General features: G+C 46.1%; 1 protein-coding gene across 4 annotated transcripts in view; it reads left to right on the top strand.

Moving 5' to 3' along the window:
* skic3 (SKI3 subunit of superkiller complex) overlaps window positions 1-25,565 on the top strand; it is a 136,020-nt gene that overhangs the window by 85,174 nt on the left and 25,281 nt on the right. For all 4 annotated transcript variants that reach the window (XM_085988621.1, XM_085988592.1, XM_085988612.1 and 1 more), the window contains exons 27-30: window positions 19,250-19,343; window positions 20,887-20,964; window positions 23,364-23,488; window positions 24,093-24,216. In XM_085988621.1, the coding sequence (XP_085844747.1) occupies window positions 19,250-19,343; window positions 20,887-20,964; window positions 23,364-23,488; window positions 24,093-24,216 (421 nt within the window). The remainder of the gene's footprint in view (window positions 1-19,249; window positions 19,344-20,886; window positions 20,965-23,363; window positions 23,489-24,092; window positions 24,217-25,565) is intronic.

The following is a 25,565-nucleotide window of genomic DNA, read 5'->3' on the forward strand; positions in this document are numbered from 1 at the left end:
AGGAGAGGACATATAAATTGGCCAGAAAAAGCAGTAAACATGAGGATTGGGAGCAGTTTAGGATTCAACAAAGGAGGACAAAGGGATCAATTAAGAAAGGGAAAATAGAATATGAGAGTAAGCTTGCAGGGAACATAAAAACTGACTGTAAAAGCTTTTATAGATATGTGAAGAGAAAAAGATTGGTGAAGTCAAGCGTAGGTCCCTTGCAGTCAGAATCAGGGCAATTTATAATGGGGAACAAAGAAATGGCAGACCAATTAAATACATATTTTGGTTCTGTCTTCACAAAGGAGGACACAAATAACCTCCCAGAGATGTCGGGGAACATAGGGTCTGATGAAAGGGAGGAACTGAAAGAAATCAGTATTTGTAGGGAAATGGTGTTGGGGAAATTGATGGGATTGAAGGCCGATAAATCCCCAGGGCCTGATAATCTACATCCTAGGGTGCTTAAGGAAGTGGCCCTAGAAATAGTTGATGCTTTGCTGATCATCTTCCAGCATTCGATGGAATCTGGAACAGTTCCCATGGATTGGAGGGTAGCTAATGTTACCCCACTATTCAAAAAAGGTGGTAGAGAGAAAACGGGGAATTACAGACCGGTAAGCCTGACATCGGTAGTGGGGAAAATGCTAGAGTCCATTATAAAAGATGCAATAGCAGAGTACTTGGAAAACAGTGACAGGATCGGACAAAGTCAACATGGAATTACAAAAGGTAAATCGTGCTTGACTAATCTACTGGAATTTTTTGAGGATGTAACTGGTAAAATAGATAAGGGAGAACCAGTGGATGTGGTGTGTTTGGACTTTCAGAAGGCTTTTGATAAGGTCCCGCAAAAGAGATTAGCGTGTTAAGTTAAGGCACATGGGATTGGGGGCAAGGTACTGACTTGGATAGAGAACTGGTTGGCAGACAGAAAGCGAAGAGTTGGAATAAGCGGGTCTTTTTCCAAGTGGCAAGCAGTGACTAGTGGGGTACCGCAGGGATCGGTCATTGGGCCCCAGCTATTCACAATATATATCAATGATCTAGACAAGGGAACTAGATGTAATATCTCCAAATTTGCAGACGACACAAAGCTGGGTGGGTGTGTGTGCTGTGAGGAGGATGCCGAGAAACTCCAGTATGATTTGGACAGGTTGGGTGATTTGGCAAAAGCATGGCAGATGCAATATAACATGGATAAATGCGAGGTTATCCACTTTGGTGGCAAAAACAGGAAGGCAGATTATTATCTGAATGGCAATAGATTGGGAAGTGCAATGAGACCTGGGTGTTCTTGTGCACCAGTCGCTGAAGGTAAGCATGCAGGTGCAGCAGGCGGTTAAGAAGGCAAATGTCATGTTGGCCTTCGTAGCGAGAGGGTTTGAGTACAGGAACAAGGATGTCTTGCTGCAGTTGTACAGGGCCTTGGTGAGACCACACCTTGAGTATTGTGTGCAGTTTTGGTCACCTTATCTGAGGAAGGATGTTCTTGCCATGGAAGGAGTTCAGCGAAGATTCACCAGGCTGATACCTGGGATGGCAGGAATGACATATGAGGAGAGATTGGGTCAATTGGTCTTGTACTCGCTGGAGTTTAGAAGAATGAGCGGGGATCTCATTGAAACTTATAAAATTCTGACTGGACTGGACAGACTAGATGCAGGAAGGATGTTCCCGATGGTCGGGGAGTCCAGAACCAGGGGTCACAGTCTAAGGATAAGGGGTAGGCCATTTAGGACAGAAATGAGGAAGAATTTCTTCACCCAGAGAGTGGTGAACCTGTGGAATTCTCTACCACAGAAGGCAGTAGAGGCCAATACATTAAATATATTCAAGGAGGAGTTGGATATATTTCTTAAGGCTAACGGGATCAAGGGGTATGGGGAGAAAGCAGGGACCGGGTACTGAATTTGGATGATCAGCCATGATCGCATTGAATGGCGGAGCAGTCTCGAGGGGCTGAATGGCCTAAACCTGCTTCTATCTTCTATGTTTCTATGAGAGATGGGAGGGTTAGAACAAGGTGAGATGCTCAAAGGAGGAGGTGCCAAAAAACTGAGACCCCCCCAAGGTGTGGTAATGAGGACCACAATGGAAGAACTGGTGGAAATTACAGCCAGCTGGGCAGGCTTCAGTAAGCAGAAAGGGCCTAGAAATTGGGCTACATACTGCCACCAGTTTGCGCCACTATCCTGGCGAAAAACGGCAGCTGTCATTCTCTGGCACGGGACTCGACGGCCGACATTTTGGTGAGGGCCTTGCTGGCCCTGGAGATGTCATGCTCTCTTCATTTACATCAGTCGGCATGCAACGCCGACTTGACGCCATGTCTGCAAACTTCGACCGTGGCGCTGAGTTTAGCGCTGGGTCCTAAGCTCGCTCTGAAAAGTGTGCGTTCTGCAGACTGACCGACACTGTCAGCACTTCTTAAAGGGAAACGCACAGCTTTCAGGTAAGTTTGCATTTAAGCTTCAGGACTGGATTCTTTTTATTTTATTGAAGTCGTAGCTTGGTGCAATACATACGTTTTTTAAGTGTGCAGGGAGTGCTGCTAGATGCTTGCAAGGCCTCCGATGGTAAACAAAGGCCTCTGAGAAGACAGAAAATTCTGGAAATACTTAGCCGGTCAGGCAGCATCTGTGGAGAGAGAAACAGCGTTCACGCCTTGGGTCGAGATGCTGCCTGACCTGTTGAGTATTTCCAGCATTTTCTACTTTCATTTCAGATTTACAGCATCTGCTCTCAGTAGAAGAGGGAGGCAGCCCCTTTCTGGCTGGGATATCCGGGATGGAATCATCTGCCTGCGATACCAGTGATCCCATCCCCAATTCCCCTTTCAACATTAAACTAGCTTGGCAGGGGGGTGGGCACCAGCATATAGGAGTAGAAAAGAGGAATAAGGTGCATAAGTGTGAGTGTGTTGGATAGTACTAGAGAAGATATTACTGGAGGTGGTAGTAGTACCATATTAGATCAGAGCAGACTAATAAAGACTACGAAAAATTCAAAAATGGGTTTAGAATGCATGTACATATAAACACAGTGTGGGGAATAGGGCTGGTGAGCTACAAGCACAATTAGCCGTGTGGCAATATGATGATGTGTCTTAAAAACGGTGTGGACTGGGCGCTTAATATTCAAGGGTACAAGTTGTTCAGAAAAGATGGGGAAGAAAAAAAGGGAGGTGGGGTGGCAATGCTGATTAAGGAAGACATTGTAGTGTTGGAAAGGGAGGATGTTCTTGAGGGGACAAGAACAGAATCCATTTGGTTAGAGTTGAGGAGCAAAAAGGGTATGATCATGTTACTGGGGGTATTCTATTGGCCTCCAAATTGTGAGTGGGAGAATTTCCTTGACCAATATGTTCTTGGCCCAACTAGGAAGGAGGCATTGCTGGATCTGGTGCTGGGGAAGTGTCTGTGGGAGAACACTTCAGTACGAGTGATCATCTGATCATAAGATTTAGATTAGCAATGGAGCGGAGCAAGGAACAATCTAGAGTGGAACTTATAAACTGGAATAAAGCTAACTTCAGTGGCATGCAATCAAATCAAATCAACTTTTATTGTCATTGTTAGTGCACAAGTGCAGTACAACGAAATGTAGGCTTGCGACTCCCGAGAGTGTACATTTGGATTAAGACATTTAAACATTCAACATACATTTGGCTTGTAGTATATTAACATAAATATAACCATAATAAAGTGCATTGGCAGATGTGCAGGCTTTAGAGTTTATTTGTGGAGTTCAGTAGGATGACAGCCCTGGGAAAGAAGCTGTTCCTAAATCTGGTCGTACGGGTGCGAATGCATCTGTAGCGTCTCCCAGATGGCAGGAGGGCGAACAGACTGTGGCTGAGGTGGGATCTATCCAGGGTACAAAAGGATCTGGGCTGGGGTGCAAAAGGATCTATCCAGGGTAAAATGGAACCAAAGACTCACGGGAAAAACTGTAATGCAACATTGGGTGATCTTTAAGGAGGCAATGTTCCAAGTTCAGGCTAGGTACATTGCAATAAGAGGGAAGGGTAAGGGAACCAAAGCAAGGGCTCCTTGGATGATGAGGGAGATAGAGAAGATGATGGAAAAAAAAAAAAAGAGGATGTATGCTGCATGTCAGGTGAATTCTACAAGGGAGAACCAGAACAAATACAATAAGTTGAGAGGGGATGTGAAGATGAAAATAAGATTGGCAAAGAGAGAATATGAGAGTATAATGGTGGTTAACATAAAAGGGTACCCAAAAATCATCATCTGGCATGTAAACAGTAAGTGGGTAGTAAGAGATGGGGTGGGGCTTATTAGAGACAAAGAAGGTGATATATGCTTAGAGGTGCAGGGCAAGGCTAGAATACTCAATGAGTACTTTGTATCGGTGTTTACTAAGGAGGTGGATGCTGACAAAATATCGGTAGAAGTGGAAAAGGCAGAAGCAATGGAAGGGGTGAAAATTGATCGACAGGATGTACTAGAAAGGCTGGGTAGGTGGACAAGTTGCCTGGTCCAGATGGCTTGCAACCCAGGTTGCTAAGGGAATTGGGGGAGGAGATAGCGGAAGGGCTTGCCATAATTTTCCAATCTTCTCTAGATGCGGGGGAGGTGCCTGAAGATTGGAAAGTGGCAAATGTGACACCATTGTTCAAGAAAGGGTTTAAGGACAATGTTGTGTCTCAAGGGGTTTTATACCCTTACCTATATAACAATTAAGAAGGACTCCGGGGTGGAGAGTTTAGTTAACGGCCATTTTATTTTACAATGTGCTTCTTCACTCAATGCACTACATTTCCCATAGTGCATTGCAAATCACCACTACGGTACCCCATGTGGGACAATTCTAATACACATTCAAAATACACAACATATTTCCTCCCCCTTAAAATAGAATGGCCACAAAACAGAATAAGTGAAAATGACTATAACTTTGGAAGAGAGGGTAGACTGCCTCTACATTCCACTAACCCTGGGGATTATTCTGCCCCATGCACACAGGTTAGCACTAACTGTGTAACTAAGGCGCTCTGGAGGCTGCCTTTCTCTTTGGGGGTAACGCTAAGTCTCAGGAGCAGGCTCTGGCTAGCTCTCCCGTGACCCTGCAGGCGTGGCTTCCTCCCTCGATGGCACAAGAGTGGATGGTGCCACCGTCTCGGGGTCGGACGACCAGTCCCTGCTGGAGCCCCCAGCAGGTCCTTGATCCTCTGTTTCTTGGGTTACCTGTGGCGACTGTCTTGGCAGTAACTGGTCTACATGCCGTCTCCATGTTCGGTCGTCTCCGGTGTGGACTCGGTATGAAATGGGGCCCGTCTTTTCCATGACCGTAGCCGGGACCCACCGCTCCGGGGTGGTGTAGTTACGCACGAGGACTTTGCCCCCCACCACAAAGTGTCGTTCTTTGGACCTCTGAGCTCGTCTGCTGACTTGATCCTGCTGATTGGCGTGCACCACTGCTTCTGTGGACGTTGGCCTCAGCAGGTCAAGGCGTGTCTGTAGCTGCCTTCCCATGAGTAGGTAAGCAGGAGATGCTCCAGTCGTAGCATGAGGCGTGTTTCGGTATTTCAACAAGAAAGCATTCGGGCGCTGCTTTAGAGGAGCATCACTTCTTGCCGCTTTCAACGTGCGTTTCAGCGTTCTGACAAATCTCTCCGCCAATCCATTCGTGGATGTATGATGCGCGGAGAACGTGTGCTGGATTCCATTGCTCTTGAGGAACTCCTCCATCTCCTGGGATGTGAACTGTGTTCCACTGTCGGTTACGATCTGCTCTGGCAGACCAAATTGCCCGAACATCTCTCTGAGTCTCAATGGTTTTCTCCGTAGTGGTAGTGGACATTACTGCAACCTCCGGCCATTTGGAATGGGAGTCCACCGCGACCAGGAACATCGCTCCTTCCGCTGGTCCTGCGAAGTCCAGATGGATCCGTTGCCACGGTGTCGCCGGCCATTCCCATGGATGCGGTGGCGCTGCTCTTGGCGTATCCCTGGTTGTCTCGCATGATTTTGCTTCAACTTCAATTTCATGATCCAGACCGGGCCACCAGAAGTAGCTTCGTGCCAGCTCCTTCATCCGGACAATACCACAATGTCCTGAGTGCAGCTCGTTGAGGACATGTTTCCGCAGCTTTGGTGGTATGATCACTTGCATGCCCCAAAGGAGGCATCCTGACGTGACAGACAACTCCTTCCCTCTTGACAGGTAAGGTAGGAGTTCAGGTGCTGCGTCTGACACCCGTGATCCGACTCCTCGCATCACCCGATCCAGCACATTGGATAGCTTAGGGTCCACTCTGGTCTCTTTCGTGACCTGCCGGGCCGTGACGGGTATTGCTCACCATGACAAAGCAGAAAATCTTCTGCTCACAGCCTTCAGAGGGCACAGGCAGCGGAAGTCTTGACAATCCGTCCGCATTGCCATGTGCTGCTGACCTCCGGTATTTGATGTTGTAATTGTGAGCGCTTAACCTCAGCGCCCAGCGCTGCATCCTGCACGCTGCCAGGGAGGGTATTCCTGTGTGTGGACCAAAGATCGATGTCAGAGGACGATGATCCGTCAGCAAGGTGAATTTCCTTCCGAACAATGGTACGATAGCAAAATACTGCAGATGCTGGAAATCCAAAATAACAACAGAGAATGCTGGAAAAACTCAGGTCAGGCAACATCCGTGGAGAGAAATTTGAGTTGACGTTTCGGGTTGAAACCCTTCTTTGAATGAGTACTTTGTATTGGTGTTTACTAAGGAGGTGGATGCTGACAAAATATCGGTAGAAGTGGAAAAGGCAGAAGCAATGGAAGGGGTGAAAATTGATAGGCAGGATGTACTAGAAAGGCTTTGAAGAAGGGTTTCAACCCGAAACGTCAACTCGAATTTCTCTCCACGGATGTTGCCTGACCTGCTGAGTTTTTCCAGCATTCTCTGTTGTTATTTTCGTTCCGAACAAGTAGTGATGGAACTTTTTGATTCCAAAGATGATGTCCAAAGCCTCTCTTTCGATCTGCGGGTATGTCACCTCCGCCTTGCTCAGGGACCTTGACGCGAATGCAATTGGCTTCTCTTCACCTGAGGGAAAGATGTGGGACACGACCGCGCCGACGCCATAAGGTGACGCGTCACAGGCCAGTTGAATCTGCAACAACGGGTCAAAGTGCGTCAACACTCTGGGGTCAGTCAAAGCTGCTTTGGCTTTCTTGAATGCAGCTTCGCACTCCGTCCACGCCCAGGCCTTGCCCTGACACAGCAACTCGTGTAATGGCTTCAACAGTGATGCCAGCTGTGGAATAAACTTTCCGTAATAGTTCAGGAGACCTAAGAATGACCGCAGCTGGCTGACATTTGTAGGTGCAGGAGCGTCGGCAATGGCTTTCACTTTTAACGGTGCTGTGTGTAGGCCGTCCGCGTTGATGACATGGCTTAGGTACTCCACTGATGGCTTGAAAAATTCGCATTTGTCCTTGCGAACGCGTAAGCCATATTCTTCAAGTCTTCCCAGTGTCTTCGTCAGGTTCTGCAGATGCTCGTTGTCGTCCTTTCCTGTGACAAGGATATCGTCGAGATAACATTGTACCCCTGGAATGCCGCTTAAGATCTGGTCCATAGCCCGCTGAAACAATGCTGGTGCTGACGTTATACCAAAGGGTAGGCGGCAGTACCTATACAGGCCCTTGTGGGTGGTGATGGTGAGGTACTTCTGTGAGTCCTCTTCTACATGCATCTGCAAGCAGGCTTGGCATAGATCAATCTTGCTAAACTTCTGACCGCCTGCTAGACCCGCAAAAAGATCTTCAATGATGGGGAGGGGGTACTGTTCAGCTGAGAGCACAGGATTCACTGTTACTTTGAAATCTCCACATAAGCGAACCGCGCCGTCACTCTTCATCACTGGTACCACAGGCGTGGCCCACTCACTGCAAAACCGGCACCAGGACCCCTATCTTGACCAGACGCTCCAGGTCAGCCTCCACCTTTAGTCTGAGGGCTTAGGGAACGTTCCTGGCCTTCAGGAATCGTGGCTGGCTGTCAGGCTTTGATATACCTATCAGTTCATTCCATGAAAAGCGACGAGTTAAGATAGTAACTATAGGTTTTTATTGGCTAAATAACAGAGCCCACCCTCGTGGGTGATCGGTTCCAGCAAGGAAGAATACTAGCCAAGCAATCACCTTTATACCTGGGCAAGCAGGCGGAGCCATGGGCGGAGTCAGCTGAGGTATGCCTAGGTATAACAGCGTGCGAGGCAAGAGGTAACCTTGTGTAGTGATAACAACAGTGTAAACAATAACAGTGGTTTACCATATTCACCCCTTGTTTAAAATTGAGTCCGGCGGGGTGAAGTGTACTACTAGTTCGTGTATGTCAGTCTATCAGGAGGCCTCGTAAGCCTTTCTGACCGGCGCGGCAGCGGTGGTGCAGTATCCGATGTTAATGCTGGTGTCTGCGTGGTCGACGAAGGCCCCTGGGGTTCCGGCATGCCGCCTACAGGAGCTGGATTTGGGGGAGTGGTGGGGGATAACGGTGGTGTCTCAGGGGTGCCCGAGGGTGCGAGGTCTCGCAAGGAGACTGTGTCCTCCTGCCCGTCTGGGTATTCCACATAGGCATACTGGGGGTTGGCGTGCAGGAGGTTCACCCTCTCGACCAGGGGGTCCGTTTTATGGGTCCTCACGTGCTTCCACAGCAGGACGGGCCCTGGAGAAGTCAGCCATGTTGGTAGCGAGGTTCCTGTCGTCGACTTCCTGGGGAAAACGAACATTTGCTCATGGGGGGTGGCGTTAATGGCAGTACAAAGCAGTGACCGGATGGAATGGAGCGCTGCCGGGAGGACTTCCTGCCAGCGAGAGGTTGGGAGGCCCTTAGACTTTAGGGCTAAGAGGACGGCCTTCCAAACTGTCGCGTTCTCTCTTTCCACCTGGCCATTCCCCCGGGAGTTGTAGCTGGTGGTCCTGCTCGCAGCAATACCTCTCGCGAGCAGGAACTGGCGAAGTTCCTCGCTCATGAAGGATGAGCCCCGGTCGCTATGTATATAGTTCGGGAACCCGAACAAGGCGAAGAGGTCGTTCAGGCATTTGATGACCGTGGTACTGGTCATGTCTGGGCAGGGGATGGCGAAGGGGAAACGGGAGTACTCGTCAATAATGTTGAGGAAGTACACATTACGGTCAGAGGACGGGAGGGGCCCCTTAAAATCGATGCTCAAGTGCTCGAAGGGGCGGGTGGCCTTGATCAGGCTTGCTCTGTCCGGCCTATAGAAATGCGGTTTGCATTCGGCACAGACTTGGCAGTTCCTGGTCAAGGTCCTGACCACCTCGATGGAGTAGGGCAGGTTGCGGGCCTTAATGAAGTGGTAAAGCCTAGTGACCCCGGGGTGGCAGAGGTCGTTGTGGAGGGTCCGCAGTCTATCAACTTGCGCGTTGGCGCATGTACCTCGTGATAGAGCATCTGGGGGCTCATTGAGTTTACCAGGCCGGTACAAGATATCGTACTCGTAGGTGGAGAGCTCAATTCTCCACCTCAAGATCTTGTCGTTCTTGATTTTGCCCCTCAGCTTGTTATTAAACATAAAAGCAACCGAACGCTGGTCAGTGAGGAGGGTAAATTGTTTGCCTGCCAGGTAATGCCTCCAGCGTCATACCGCTTCCACAATCGCCTGGGCCTCCTTCTCGACAGAAGAGTGTCGGATCTCAGGGCCCTGGAGGGTCCTTGAGAAGAAAGCCACAGGTCTCCCCGCCTGGTTAAGGGTTGCAGCTAGGGCGAAGTCGGATGCATCGCTCTCCACTTGGAAAGGGATGGACTCATCCACTGCATGCATTGTGGCCTTCGCAATGTCTCCTTTTATGAGGGAGAAGGCTGCGCATGCTTCTGCTGTCAGGGGGAAGGAGGTGGACTTCATGAGGGGTCTGGCTTTGTCCGCATAATTGGGCATAGTAAGCGAAGAGCCCCAGGGTTCTCTTCAGTGCCTTTTGACAGTGGGGAAGGGGAAGCTCCATGAGGGGGCGCATTCTTTCGGGGTCGGGGCCGATGACTCCGTTCTCTACTACGCAGCCAAGGATGGCAAGGCGCGAGGTGTTAAACATACATTTCTCCTTATTGTAAGTGAGATTCAGCCGTTGGGCCGTACGGAGGAATTTCTCCAGATAAACATCGTGGTCCTGCTGGTCGTGGCCGCAGATGGTGACGTTATCTAGATAAGGAAACGTGGCCTGCAGTGCGTTCTGGTCAACCATTCCGGTCCATCTCCCTTTGGAAGACCGAAACCCCGTTGGTGACGCCGAAGGGACCCCTAAGGAAGTGGTAGAGGCGGCCATTCGCCTCGAAGGCGGTATACTGGCGGTCCTCAGGGCGGATAGGGAGTTGGTGATGGGCCGACTTAAGGTCGATGGTGGAGAATACCCGGTACTGTGCAATCTGGTTGACCATGTCAGATATGCGGGGAAGGGGGTATGCGTCCAGCTGGGTGTACCGGTTTATGGTTTGGCTGTAGTCGATGACCAGGCGGCTTTTATTGCCGGTCTTAACGACTACAACCTGGGCACGCCAGGGGCTGGTGCTCCCCTCGATGATGCCTTCCTTCAGGAGACGCTGCACCTCAGAGCTAATAAAAGCTCTGTCCCCGGCGCTGTACCGCCCGCTCTTGGTAGCGACAGGTTTACAGTCGCGGGTGAGGTTAGCGAACAAGGAGGGGGGCGGGACTTTGAGAGTGGAGAGGCCGCAGGTGATATGCAGCGGGTGGTTTAAAAACTGCTGGTTGTAGACTGAGAGTGGGGGGAGGGGTCCACCGTATGCCAAAGTGACACTTTGGAGGTGGCATTGGAAATCCAGCCCTAGTAGGACGGCAGCGCAGAGCTGGGGCAGGACGAGAAGTTTAAAGTTTTTATATTCCGTGCCCCTAACCGACAGGGTCACCACACAGTATCCGCTGACGTCTGTTGAATGGGACTTCGACGCCATCGAGATCCGATGGCGCGTTGGCCGGACAGTGAGGGAGTAGCGGCGCACCGTGTCTGGGTGAATAAAACTCTCCGTGCTCCCGCTGTCGAACAGGCAGGTCGTGGCGTGGCCGTTTACCTCGATGTCCATCATGGACCTGGACAGATGATGCGGGAGAGCTTGGTCAAGCGTGACGGAGGCCAGTGTATGGCTGAGTGAGCTGCTGTCGTCGGCAGGTGAGGCGGTGGTCGGGTCTGGAGACAACATGGCGGCCGAGTGCGGCGAACAAAATGGCGGAGAAGATGGCCGCCCCCACGACTCCCATGAGGTACTGCTGGCGTCTGTGGCCTTGATCAAAGATGGCCGCCCCCACGATTCACATGAGGCACTGCTGGCGTCAGTGGCTTTCCCTCTGCAGGCGTTCGCGAAGTGGCCTTTTTTTCTGCAGCCGGAGCAGGTCGCGTTCCTTGCAGGGCAGCGCGCCCTTTGATGTCTCGCCTGGCCACAGAAATAGCAGCTGGCGGCCCGATCGCGGGGCTCCGCTGCCGCAGCAGGTCCCAGGGGTGGCGGTCCCGATCGATTCCGGGACACCGACGCCGTAGTAGGTCCCAGGGGCGGCGGTGCAAGGGGTATTGCGGCCGGAGTCGGGCCCGAGTCCCACGGTCGCGCAGCACTGTACCCGGATTACGCCTCGAGGTCCCGATGGGCCACTTCCAGGGAGCGAGCGAGGGCTGTAGCTGCTTTCAAGTCGAGGTCCTTTGATTCAAGCAGTCTTTGCCGTGAGTAGTCGGACCGAAGGCCTTTCACGAAGGCATCGCGGATATTTCCTTCAGCATGTTGTGCAGCCAATACAGCTTTAAAGTCACAGTCCCTGCCGAGTGTTTGTAGCGCCCGTAAAAATTCATCTACAGACTCTCCTGGCTGTTGCGAGCGGGATCTTAGGAGATGTCTGGCATACATTGAATTTACTGGGCTCCGGTACTGCTCTTTTAGCAGGTCGGGGGCCTCCTCGTATGTAGTAAGGTCCCGGATGAGTGCAAATACTTTAGGGCTCACCTGGGCGGTCAGAACTCTTAGTTTGTCGGCTTCCAATGGCACGCCGGAGGCTACCAGGTAGGATTCAAAGCAGCTCAGCCAGTGATCGAAGTCGAGGGCTGAATTCGCTGTCTGTGGATTTAGATCCAGGTACGGCGGTCGGAGGGCTCGCAGCCAAGTCAGCTGCTGGGGCTGGTCAGTCATCTCAAAATTTAGCCAATAAAATTGATATACCTATAATTCATTCCATGAAAAGCGACGAGTTAAGATAGTAACTATAGGTTTTTATTGGCTAAATAACAGAGCCCACCCTCGTGGGTGATCGGTTCCAGCAAGGAAGAATACCAGCCAAGCAATCACCTTTATACCTGGGCAAGCAGGCGGAGCCATGGGCGGAGTCAGCTGAGGTATAACAGCGTGCGAGGCAAGAGGTAACCTTGTGTAGTGATAACAACAGTGTAAACAATAACAGTGGTTTACCACAGGCTTCACCTTGAGTTTGACCGTAATCCCCTTCATACTCCCCAATTCTCCGTCAAAGACAGCCGCATGCTTTGTCAACACTGCCGCTAGCCCCGCCTCTTCGACTGACCGCATTCACTTTTTTCCAATCCAGATGAATTTTCTCCAACCATGGCCTGCCCATCAGGGATGGATAGTCACCCTTGACCACGTAAACTGGCAGCATCACGGTTTGTCCATTAAGCTCCACCTTGACCTCCGTCTTACCCAGCATTGGGACTGTTTCCCCAGTGTAGGTCTTTAAGATGAGCTTGGCCGGCGTCAGTGATAGGTGGTTCAGTTTTTCTTTGAATAGCTTCTCTGAAATCAAGGAGACAGCGGCCCCTGTATCCAGCTCCATTTTGACCGGTATTCCCTCTAGTAGTGGAGTGACTCCATAGCCTGATGAGCCTCCATTCACCGTTAACACATGGAGATTCAGCTCCCAATCAGAGTCTGTGTCACTGTCTTCCTGTTCTTGTTTCACCATGTGTAGGTTTTTCTTTTTAGAACGCCAGTTGGATGTGTTTCCTTGTTTTTGTGTGTCTCTGTGTAGGATTGTTTGCTTTGCCCTTTACACACACGTTCAATGTGTCCTTTTTTTTTTCACATTTCCGACAGGTCAGGTCTTTACACCAGCAGTCAGATGGCTGATGACCTGACCTTCCACATCTGTAACACTCTCTGGCGCCCCTTGCATGCTTATCCGGTGTAGCTGCTACCCTGTGCACTCTTGTTGCAGCCCCCAACAGCTGTGCATCTTTAGCTGCTAACTCCATAGACACAGCGAGCTCCACTGCTGATTTAAGCGCCAGTTTGTCAGTCGTGAGCAAGCGCTTCTGTGTTGCTTCACATCTTAATCCACACACAAACCTATCACGGACAATGTCATTTAGAGTTTCACCAAACTCACAATGCTCAGTTAGCTTCTTTAGCACTGCAACATATTCGGCTATGGACTCACCCTCCCCTTGGTTTCGTTTGTGAAACCTGAACCTCTCGGCAATCAGCAGCGGCTTGGGTGCGAAATGTGTTTCCAAAACTTCCACAATCTGATCATATGTCTTAGCGCCGGGCTTATCCAGGTGCATCAAACTCCGTAACAAGCCAAATGTTTTTGCTCCGATCACACCGAGGAACGTCGCCACTTTCACGTCATCTTTAATGCCATTTGCAGTCACGAAAAATCCGAAATGCTCTGTATAAGCACTCCATTGCTCCGCCGTTTCATCAAATGGTCCAAACGCTCCGGTTAGCATAGCCATTTTGTTATCTTTTTTTTAAATCTTTACAGTCCTTTTCCTCTTTTTTACTTTTACAGTCCTTTTCCTCCACTTCGTTTCACTGTATCGTTACTCTCCCCCTTGTTTGTGTAACACACGAACCGCCATCTTTACGAGGCAATTGCATCAGCACTAAACTGCGGGCGCGCCATTAAGAAAAGACAGGAATTTCTTACTTTAAACATCGCCGATTCCAGTGCAAAGTGATGCGCAAGTCCGTCGTCCTCGTCGCCAGTTTTGTTGTCTCATATGGGGTTGTTACCTATATAACAATTAAGAAGGACTCCGGGGTGGCGAGTTTAGTTAACGGCCATTTTATTTTACAATGTGCTTCTTCACTCAATGCACTACATTTCCCATAGTGCATTGCAAATCACCACCACGGTATCCCATGTGGGACAATTCTAATACACATTCAAAATACACAACAGACAATCCCAGTAAATGCAGGCCGGTCAGTTTAACATCAGTGGTGGGTAAAGTTTTAGAAACAAAAATCAAGGAAAAAATTAACGGGCACTTGGAAAGGTTTAAGCTAATTAAGGAGAACCAACACGGATTTGTAAAAGGCAGATCGTGTTTGACTAATCTAATTGAATTTTTTGATGAAGTAACAGAGGATTGATGAAGGGAATGCAACCGATGTTGTCTACGTGGATTTTCGGAAGGTATCTGACAAAGTACCACATAGAAGTCTGGTTAACAGAAATGAGGCTCATAGAATAGGTGGGTCAGCGGCAGCTTGGATAAGGAATTGGCTTAAGGTCAGCAAACAGTGAGTTGTATTAAATGGCTGCTTTTCAGACTGGAGGATGGAATGGTGTTCTCCAAGGGTCAGTGCTGGGGCCGCTGCTTTTTTTGATATATATAAATGACCTGGATATTGGAATACAGTAGAATTTCTAAATTTGCCTATGACATCAAACTTGGGGGTGTGGCAAACATAGAAGATAGGAGCAGGAGTAGGCCATTTGGCTCCTCGAGCCTGCTCCGCCATTCAATGCGATCATGGCTGATCATCCAAATTCAGTACCCTGTCCCTGCTTTCTCCCCATATCCCTTGATCCCCTCAGCCTTAAGAAATATATCTAACTCCTTCTTGAATATATTTAATGAATTGGCCTCAACTGTCTTCTGTGGTAGAGAATTCCACAGGTTCACCACTCTCTGGGTGAAGAAATTCCTCCTCATCTCAGTCCTAAATGGCTTACCCCTTATCCTTAGACTGAGTCCCCTGGTTCTGGACTCCCCCGCCATCGGGAACATCCTTCCTGCATCTAGTCTGTCTAGTCCTGTTAGAATTTTATAAGTTTCAATAAGATCCCCTCATTCTTCTGAACTCTAGCGAATATAAGCCTAATCAACCCAATCTCTCTTCATACGTCATTCCTGCCATCCCAGGTATCCGCCTGGTGAATCTTCGCTGCTCTCCCTCCATGGCAAGAACATCCTTCCTCAGATAAAGCGACCAAAACTGCACACAATACTCAAGGTGTGGTCTCACCAAGGCCCTGTACAACTGCAGCAAGACATCATTGCTCCTGTACTCGAATCCTCTCGCTATGAAGGCCAGCATACCATTTGCCTTCTTGACCGCCTGCTGCACCTGCATGCTTACCTTCAGCGACTGGTGCACAAGGACACCCAGGTCTTGTTGCACTTCCCCTTTTCCCAATCTATTGCCATTCAGATAATCTGCCTTCCTGTTTTTGCCACCAAAGTGGATAACCTCGCATTTATCCACATTATACTGCATCAGCCATGCATTGCCCAATCGCCTAACCTGTACAAATCGTACTGGAGTTTCTCTGCATCCTCCTTGCAGCACCCAGCTTTGTGTCGTCTGCAAACTTGGAGATATTGCATCTAGTTCCCTCGTCTAGATCATTAATATATATTGTGAATAACAGGGGTGCTAGCACCGATCCCTGCGGTACCCCACTAATCACTGCCTGCCACTCGGAAAAAGACCCGTTTATTCCAACTCTTCGCTTCCTGTCTGCCAACCAGTTTTCTATCCAAGTCAGTACAGGAAACTTCGCGATATCCGGCACCGACGGGACCGGCGTGATGCCGATCTATGAAAACTTCCGGACAGACCAGCGCTAATGTTGAAGGATACGGAGGTTTACATCTCTGTATCTGACAACAAACACTGTTGCTTAGCAACAGCTTGTAAACAGTCGGCCCGTACCTTGGAAGCTTCTCTGTAACTTAGCAACAGCTTCAGAGAGGCTTTCCAGAGACTGACTGTTTAAAAAAATGCTAGGAGAAGAAAATAAAAGCAAAAAAACCAAACAAAACGGCTGCTGATTTCTGCCGTTAGATCGAGGTTTCCGGACATGCAACCTCCGGATAAACCAAAGTTTCCTGTACCTTACCCCCAATCCCATGTGCTTTAACTTTGCACACTAGTCTCTTATGCCGGACCTTATCGAAAGTCTTTTGAAAGTCCAAATACACCACATCCACTGGTTCTCTCTTATCTATTCTACCAGTTACATCCTCAAAAAATTCCAGTAGATTAGTCAAGCATGATTTACATTTTGTAAATCCATTTTGACTTTGTCCGATCCTGTCGCTGTTCTCCAAGTGCTCTGCTATTACATCTTTTATAATGGACTCTAGCATTTTCCCCACTACCGATGTCAAGCTTACCGGTCTATAATTCCCGTTTTTTCTCTACCACCTATTTTAAATAGTGGGGTTACATTAGCTGCCCTCCAATCAATGGGAACTGTTCCAGAGTCTATAGAATTTTGGAAGATGACCAGCAATGCATCTACTATTTCTAGGGCCACTTCCTTAAGTACCCTAGGATGTAGATTATTAGGCCCTGGGGATTTATCGGCCTTCAATCCCGTCATTTCCCAAACACCATTTCCCTACAAATACTGATTTCATTCAGTTCCTCCCTCTCATTAGACCCTATGTTCCCCGACATCTCTGGGAGTTTATTTGTGTCCTCCTTTGTGAAGACAGAATCAAAGTATGTATTTAATTGGTCTGCCATGTCTTTGTTCCCCATTATAAATTCCCCTGATTCTGACTGCAAGGGACCTACGCTTGACTACCAATCTTTTTCTCTTCACATATCTATGTGAGGATGATATCAATCGACTGCAAAGGACATAGAAAAGTTAGCAGAATGGGCCGACAAGTAGCAGATGGAATTTAATATGGAGAAGTGTGAGGTGATGCATTTTAGCAGAAGGAACAGGGAGAGGCAATATACACTTAATGGCACAGTTTTAAAGAGTGTGCATGGACAGAGGGACCTGGGAGTTAATGTGCATAGGTCCCTGAAGTTGGCGGGAGATATTGAGGGAGTGGTTAGCAAAGCATATGGGATCTTGGACTTCATAAATAGAGGTATTGAGTACAAAAGTGGAGAAGTTATGCTGAATCTTTATAATGCGCTGCTTAGGCCACAACTGAAGTATTGCGTCCAGTTCTGGTCACCACACTTTAGGAAGGATGTGAAAGCACTTGAAAGGGTGCAGAGGAGATTTACCAGAATGGTTCCAGGGATGGGGGATCTTAGCTACAAGGACAGGTTGGAGAAGCTGGATTTGTTTTCATTAGAGCAAAGGTGGTTGAGGGGTGATTTGATAGAGGTGTAGAAGATTATGACGGGTTTGGATAGGCTAGAAAGTGAATGGCTGTTCCCACTAATTGATGGTACTAGGACTAGGGGGCACAGATTTAAGGTTTTGGGCAAGAGATACAGGGGGGACGTGAGGGAAAAACTTTTTTATGCAGCGAGTGGTGATGACCTGGAATTCGCTGCCGACGGAAGTGGTGGAAGCGGAGACACTCAATGTTTTCAAGGGGAGACTGGATAGGCACTTGAGGGAAATAAACTTGCAGGGCTACGGGGATGGAGCAGGGGAATGGGACTAACTGGATTGCTCTACAGAGAGCTGGCACGGACTCGATGGGCCGAATGGCCTCCTTCTGTGACTCTATGACTAGTCCCACACCTTACCTTCCCTCTGTTCCTGACCATCACAGCATCGTCTTGGCCACAATGCTGAAATAAGAGCCACCACAAAGCAAACTTTACAATCCAACTTTATACATCTATCCATCCAATTTGACATCAAGAAATCAACTCCTCATCCTTCTGCATTCTCTTAGTCTTGTGTGTGCCTTTGCCTATCCTACTGATGTCATGCCATGCTGCCCCAGTGGCTGCAGAATGGCTGGTTGAAAGCTGCTGACTTTCAGTGGGGGACACTGCGGATGTCTTTGCTGTTTGACCTTGAGCTGGTGGCTGGGAGTGTGAAATCAAGTGATGGTGTTTCTTCTTCTTCACTCCTCTCCCTCTTCTTGGTCAACCAATGGCTGGGCAGGCTGCATTTCTTGGGTGTGTGAAATGAGGAAGGCACAAGGGTGGAGTTGTGATGAGGGGTGGGAAGGAATCAAGAGGTGTATGCGAGAAGGAGGATAATATGTGACGATACCAGCATCTTGTATCCTTTTAGCACCGCCACTGGCTTAGGGCTCAGCCATGACCCTGACAAGAATGGCCATCACCATCTCTTCCAATGGGGTGAAGTGAAGCTAGGAATGGGAAGTGTGCCTCATTTTTGGTACAGATTGTTGGTTGGTGAGTGATGGGGGGAGGGGTCATAGATTGAGAAGTGTGTGAGGCTAGTGGTGCAGTTGTTAGGAGACGGTTCTTGAAGATGCATTCACTGACCTTGACCACTGGTCTGAGGTCATGAAGCTTCTTTGGGCACTGGAGCCAGGTGGTGGGGATGACACTGCTGGCAGTGACGGCCTCAGTGATCTGGTCCCACATCGTTCTTTCTGGGGGGCCTCCTGGCCCCTGTGGTTAGCGAGCCTCTCTTGCAGTGTTGATCCCCTGCACAAAGCTGGACTGCTGCGTATGAGACCTTGGGTGCCCCTTCCCTGGCTTGCTGAGCCATTTGTGTTAGTGCTGAAGCACTGTTCCCTTTTTTTTAGGTGCATAAGGAAATTCAGCTTTAAGAGCTGAAGACTCACATTTGGGAATTCTTTTTCCAGAAGGCAGTTGAGCTGAAAGGGCTAAAAACTGACTATTTTTGCATGCTTTTATTTTGCTCATTTCAGCAGGCAGTTCCCCTTTAAGAGACTGAACTATTTTCTGAAATGACAGCCTTGCTTTCAAAGCAGGCTGTTCAAGCTGCAATGACGCTACGGTCACACTACATTGGTCCTCCTGGAGCGACGAATGCCACCAGGAATGCATTGCACAGTGAGTTTAGTGCTGGGCTAATGTTAATTAGTCCCCAGCATCAATTTACCAGTACTGCCAGCGCCACCATTTTCAGCGGCCCTTAACACCAGCCCGCAGTGGCATAGCCGTGAGCCAATTTTCAGTCGAAGTTATGATAATGCATTCATCCACAATAAAGTTGTAGATGAAAAGGGCCTTGTTCACAAATGAACATACATTCTAGAGGGATAATATAATGGATAGTTGTGTATAGTTTGTTTGAACAGGATAACGGAAAGTTGTTTTAATTTGTTGTTTGAACAGAGAGAATTCAGACTGATGCAACAGCTTTCACAATGTTGGGTTACTTAAATGAGTATCTAAACCTCAAAAAACAAGCAGGAGAGGCATATCGCAGGTAAGGATTATGTTTTAAAGCAATATATATGCACACAAGTGTAAAAGAAAGAAGGACCTGAGACAAACGTGTTTAAATGCTACCGAGTTGCTTTGAAGTTGTTTCCCCATAGACTGTAAATAATGAGCAATCCATAAGCCTATCCTGGGAATCAAAAAAACACCTCGCAGCCATTGTGTCGAGAGGTGCTTGGTCCCGGGTGCTTGGTAGGGGTTGTCTGTAAACGCCTTCTGCTCTGCTTGTGGACGCAGCAAGATCAAAGTTAATGACCGAGGCACAGGCATGAATTAGGTCTTTAAACAGAAAGCTGCAAGGGCATGCTTGCAGCAGGTTCAGAAGTTTAGCATGCAGGAAGTTAGTTAGCAGTTATTTTGTTTAAGTTAACTAAGGTGACCCACTGACGTAGAGAAGTGCAGTGTGTGAATTATTTTGTATTATGAAAAGGCAAGTTGTACTGATTGAATTGAGTCTGATTGTAGCTGTTGCTCTCTGTTGCTCTGTACGTTTACTTGCTATGAAATAAAGCAGCTTATCGATTAGTATATGATCTTGTCTTACTAGGTGTTTTCTCGGTCCGCCTCCAAAAAGGTTGGTGAGGCGTGTGGTAGAATGTGCATAAGAAATTAATATCTGGTTCAGGTTACAAGGGGTTGCTGTCATTACAGCCCTGGGTTACTTTATCATATAAGTAGTTATTGGGCAGTGTGAGTCTACTTCAGCAGGTATGCGACATGGGATCCACTTATGGGAGCGATTGACACCACTGAACCCAAGAGCTTGAATTCATAACAGAGGCTACGGAACCTAAATTTAATCACTGGGGAAAAGATAGTACATTTTTAACATAAATATTTAGTAAAATGGACTTACAGCAGAATTCTGTGCAAAAGCAGAATGGATGAAGCAACGGGCATGATAACTGAATAAATTACTAGCTGTGAATAACTTAACTTCACAAGTGCTCTGATATGTCTTTGTGTGTAGTAAACTGTATAGAAATGTAAATTCACTCAAAGTCCACTTATGGAATAGACTAGTGTTTTATTTAAACTAAACCTCAAATTGGCAAACTTGTTACCATGGCTGGCAAGTTCCTTTCCATTAAGTTTCAACATCAGCCTTGAATAGTCTCTCTTCTTTCTCAACCCTCTTTATATTAAAAAAAAACAATATTGAGAAAATATTACAGTGCACATATATTTTATGGTGAGCTGTGTTGCTTGCCATACCACTCATGAAAACCTGATATCGACAAAAAAGGCTCAAACCCATGCCAATCAGTTTAATTGCCAACTGGTGAGTTTGTCTTGGCAGGAGAGTTTTAGAGTTGAGGTGGCTCCAAGACACATTTGATGATGGAAATCAATAACCAACAAACTTAATTGAATTAGCTAAGAGTAGGAGGAGGCTCGTGTGGAGCATAAACATTGGCATAGACCAGTTGGGCCAAATGGCCTGTTTCTGTGCTGTAAATTCTATGTAATATTTTTGCTTTGGAAAACTGTTTTTTGTTAAGACAAATATTTGTTATTTTAATTTTCAGAGCAGTTGTGCTGCTACAGAATACTGAAGACGAAGAAAAACTTAAGTACGCTCGCAGAAATTGGGCTCGAGCTTTATGGTAAGTTATAAATGGCTTATCTCTATGCTGAATAAAGTGTGTTTAGACAGTCACCTCACATCATTTTATTTCTGTCATTGAAGACCATTCTAATGACTGACTTCATTAAATGTTAAAATATATTTAGAATTTAATGTCCAAATCAGATGTTTTTTTTTAGACAAGCACATAAAATGTTCAGTTTATTTTATAAAAATGGGCTACATCTAGTTAATCTTCCTTTTCTGGCATCACCTTTACCTTCAAAAATTCTCTAAATCTAATATGAAAAAGATTCTCGTCAGACTGAGTACTGAATTGGTGTTTTGAAGTCTCTTCTGAGATGTGTGTGTGTATTTTTATATGTATAAAATGTACATAAACACAAACACTTCCTTTCTATTTGGGTATTACTAAATTAGTGTATAAAAATAGGGGGTTATTCCTACTGCGAGGATCATTCAATACAGATTCTTAGGCTGCAATTAACAAAGCTTTGGAATATTTTCTAATTTGGTGGTCTCTTACTAATAGCATGAAAATTAATCCTTATCTATTTGGCTCATTTGTTTTCTTATCACTAAGTACTAAAGGATATCCCAGGCTTCTAGATTTTCTGTGCACTGTTCTCTGTATCTGCATCTGTAGATCAAAGAAATCTTTGTTCCTCAAGTGCATGAATATGCCCTGTTATGATTTCAATTACAGATTTATATTGGGACGTTCTGGTTAGTTGCATGATTAGCTAAGGTTATTATTGAATGTTTATGTGGCTTAATCTTTAAAAATAGTGTTGCTCCATTCTATATATAACAGTTTATTAGACTATACCCTGCCTTCCATTTGGTACTCCAGCTTCTATCACAATTCAGAAAAAGATCTGCTTTGGAAACCTGAATGTAAAGATTTAGAGGCAAGACTCTTATGAAGATTCAGTATTGCCTTTTTTGTAAAAAGGAATACATGTGCTTGAAAAATGGTGCCTGATTGCTCAATCTCTGCTTATTTCCAGGTATCAAATCCCATCTTCCTGAAAACTGAGCCCTGTAAAGGCACATGCTCTCTTCCCATTTATTCCATTTGTTCTGGCACTTCTCATACGAATGAGAGTGCACATGTTTGAATCAAGTAACTTTGTGTTCGACATTTCCACACTGCATCTTGTGTACATGCTTAGGCATGCACATTGGCTCTTCATGTTTCAGTGGAATTGAAAGATATTTTACCCAACTGTGTACCCATTCAAAAAAGCTTACCAGCCTGAGGGGTCAGACTTGTAGGAAGAAGTAAAATGATTTCAATGCACTTTGTAACATCTTGACATGCATCAGGGTGGGGTGTTGAGTCGATTCCAGCTGTTACACCAAAACCAACATATTCTTACTTCAGTCACCTATTTGGGTATATGTCAGTGGTGACAACAGTAAATTGAAGCTTTGCCTAGTTTGTAGATGCTGGCAAAGTGGTGGCAGTGACAAACTACAGCTGTATTTCTATTTAACACTAATGGGAGTTCCACAGCCTTTTGCCATGTTTCTGTTGCAAAGTTTGTTTCTGCTTGCTTACTGCTGCAATAAATGCACAATGGAAGTTATAAAATACTCTAGCAGACTCGAATATTCACACCATATGTTCCAATACTGAGCCTGATTTAGCAGAGCAGGTAGTAATCAATACAAGAAAAGTGGGAAATTATAACTATAAACTTGGTATGAGTTCAGTGTACTAGTTTTAAAAATAATCTCTTCCTAGTAGAATTTTCTAAAATATGACCAAAAATATAATTTGATTATTAAAAATATTCTTCATCTTGAGATGTGACAATTTTATAATATTCATAGATTTAAAAGCAATATCCAAGTAATCAATCCTATAAAAATAACATAAGGACAATATATGAACTTTGTGGTCCTCAACTAATTCTTTACGTTCTTCAGATGAATGCTTCTCTCTTAGCAATTTGAAAAATATTTCCTTCTTAGAATACACTGCATTGATGTTGCATTTGGTGGCATGAATCTATTTCTAAGGCACTTTTTGTGTGGCAGAAAACAATCTATCTTCGCATGGGAATGAGGAGAACCAGGAAGGAAGTTGGTCAGGGTTTAAGTTTTAACGTTGACATGTACTTTAATATGGTGAAATCTCTAGCCTAGTTAACAAATCTCTGGTTCTGTTGATTACTGTGTTAGATTAAATCATATCCCAATGCTTTGTTTTTTAAAATAATTTTTTGGCAAATGTTATGTTTGGTGCTTTTATGTTGGTGGATTAGCTAAAGGTCAGATTCCTGCCAGCTGTAGTGTGACTGTCCTGAAGAGCATTGCTCATTGCTCAATGTATTTACCTTTGTGGGTTGGAACACATGCAGTTTGAAGATGACCTTGCTGCTACATCAAAGTCACCCCTTTACTCTTCAGTGCTGCAGGTCAATATCAAGAGGCCATCCAGGCTTATATGTTGAACCCGCTTGTGGAGTTTGATGACATCACTGGTCTTGCTCTGGCTTACTTGAAGAAAGGGCTTCTTCAGAAGAGTGCCAAAGGTAAAGATGGAGTTCACAGAAACTGAGTACACTGGGAGAGTCTGTCAGCTTGACATTTCTGTGTAATACATTGTACGGTATCCATTAGTTCAAATGTATAGGTTTGCATCTGTTTAACCAGATTTATTATATAAATAGAAATAAGCTATGAAAAATGTATGCAACAGTTTAGAAACAAAATTACAATCTCCAAGGTGGGTGGGGTTTCTTAATTTATTAACGGATTCAGTTTAGCTACAACAGCAGTTGCTTATGTGAAAAGTCACTGCACTTTTTTAAAGTAATTCATTGTGTGAATTCGGTTTAGGCATTTCAGCATGGTAAGGCACTATATATAGCAGCTTGCAGAAAGTGATGTAACATTTTCAATTTATTTCAATAATTTTGATCAATGAATTCTTGCCTACTATAATCCTATTGTCTTAAAAAATTTTAACCAAGTAACTGCAGTTATTCCTATTCATTCTGTTTGTGTACTTTTGTTACTGTATTGAGTATATTTATAATAAGTTAAGGTGTATGTATTATTGAAAGTTTTTTTTGGAAGAATGGAGTTAATTTATTGAAAGATTACATACATTTTGGCTCATTTATGTTTTGCCAGTTTATGAAAAGGCTTTAACTGTTGCTCGCACGGAGAAAGAGAAGGCTCACATACTGATTGCACTTGCAATGATCGAGTTCAAAGAGAGCAGAATGGACAGTGCCAAAACTTTACTTTTCAAGTGGTGAATATCTAGGAAACATCATTCATGTTACATTGCCATTTCAATTTTGAGATGTTTGTATATTTCTAGTTCTGTTTATTATAGTTTGTAGATATTGGTAATTAGAGGAATTTGAATTATATTGTACCTAATATACAAAATTTGAATGTCTGTAAAAGCTATGAAAGTACCTCTACTCGAGGTGTAAATGTGCACTGTCGCACGCATGGTATGAGGCATTAGACGTAAAGGAGTTGTCATTTCTGTGCACGCAAAGACAAGTCCACCAAGTGAAATAATACTTTGCAGATTGCCTCACTACTGGAGTTCAGGTGGAATTCCCGCTCCTTGGCTAAATTTTAAAAACCTAACCTACCAGTATCTCAGTGCCTCCTCGCAGTATACAGTTTTCCAGATCAAGATCAGGCTTTTCTGCTCTATTGCAGTATTTTCCTGTAGATATTTGATTTTCATGAGCACTTGTACACTTTAAAGCACACAAAAAGAAAAAAACAAGTGGCTTTGAAATAAGATCTGGGCATCCATGCAATTCTTAATTCTTAATTAGCAGTCTTTTTTTTCCAAATATTTGTTCTTGGGACGTGAATGATGCTAGCAAGGCTGCATTTATTACCCATACGTAATTGACCTGATGATGGGCCATCTTGAACCGCCAATCGTAGGTGCCATGCCACAGTGCACCAGTGATGTAGTGGTTGGTATTGAGTCCAGTGGTAGGGATGCTGATCAAGCAAACTGCTCTGTCTTAGACTGTTAGAGTTTCTTGATTGTTGTTGCAGCTGCACCCATCCAGGTGAGTGCTGAGTATTGCACCATACTCCTGACTTAAACCTTGTAGTTAGTGGAGACATTGAGGGTTCCGGAAGTGAGCTACTCATTGCGGAGTACACAATCTGTTAAGTGTCTGGTCAATGTTGAACTCCAGGATGTTGATGGTGGGGACTCGCCAATGGTGGTGTTTTGAAGGTCGGGCATATGGCTAGGCTTTCTCTTGTTGGAGCATGTCATTGACTGGTGCTTATGTAGCTATAATATTATCTGCCACTTGTTATCCAGGATCTGTTGTAGGCTAGCAAGGGCTGCTTCATATCTGATGACCTCCAAATGAAGCTGAACGCTGAAATTGTCAGCAAACAACCGACTTATGAAGGAGGGAAAGTTATTGATGAAGCAGCTGCAGATGGTTGGGACGAGGACACTTTGTTGGAACTACGATAGTGGGCCTCTAATAACCACATCTTTCTTTGTGCCAGTTATGACTCCAGCCACTGTTTTGGGGGGGTGGAAGAGGTGGGGGGGTGGCGGAGGGAAGGAGGGCTCGTGGCGGGGTCTCCGATCGTGGGGGTGGG

This window comes from Somniosus microcephalus, chromosome 1 (assembly GCF_052327205.1).
Source record: "Somniosus microcephalus isolate GS21.2 chromosome 1, FLI_Smic_1.0, whole genome shotgun sequence".
Taxonomy (NCBI): domain Eukaryota; kingdom Metazoa; phylum Chordata; class Chondrichthyes; order Squaliformes; family Somniosidae; genus Somniosus; species Somniosus microcephalus.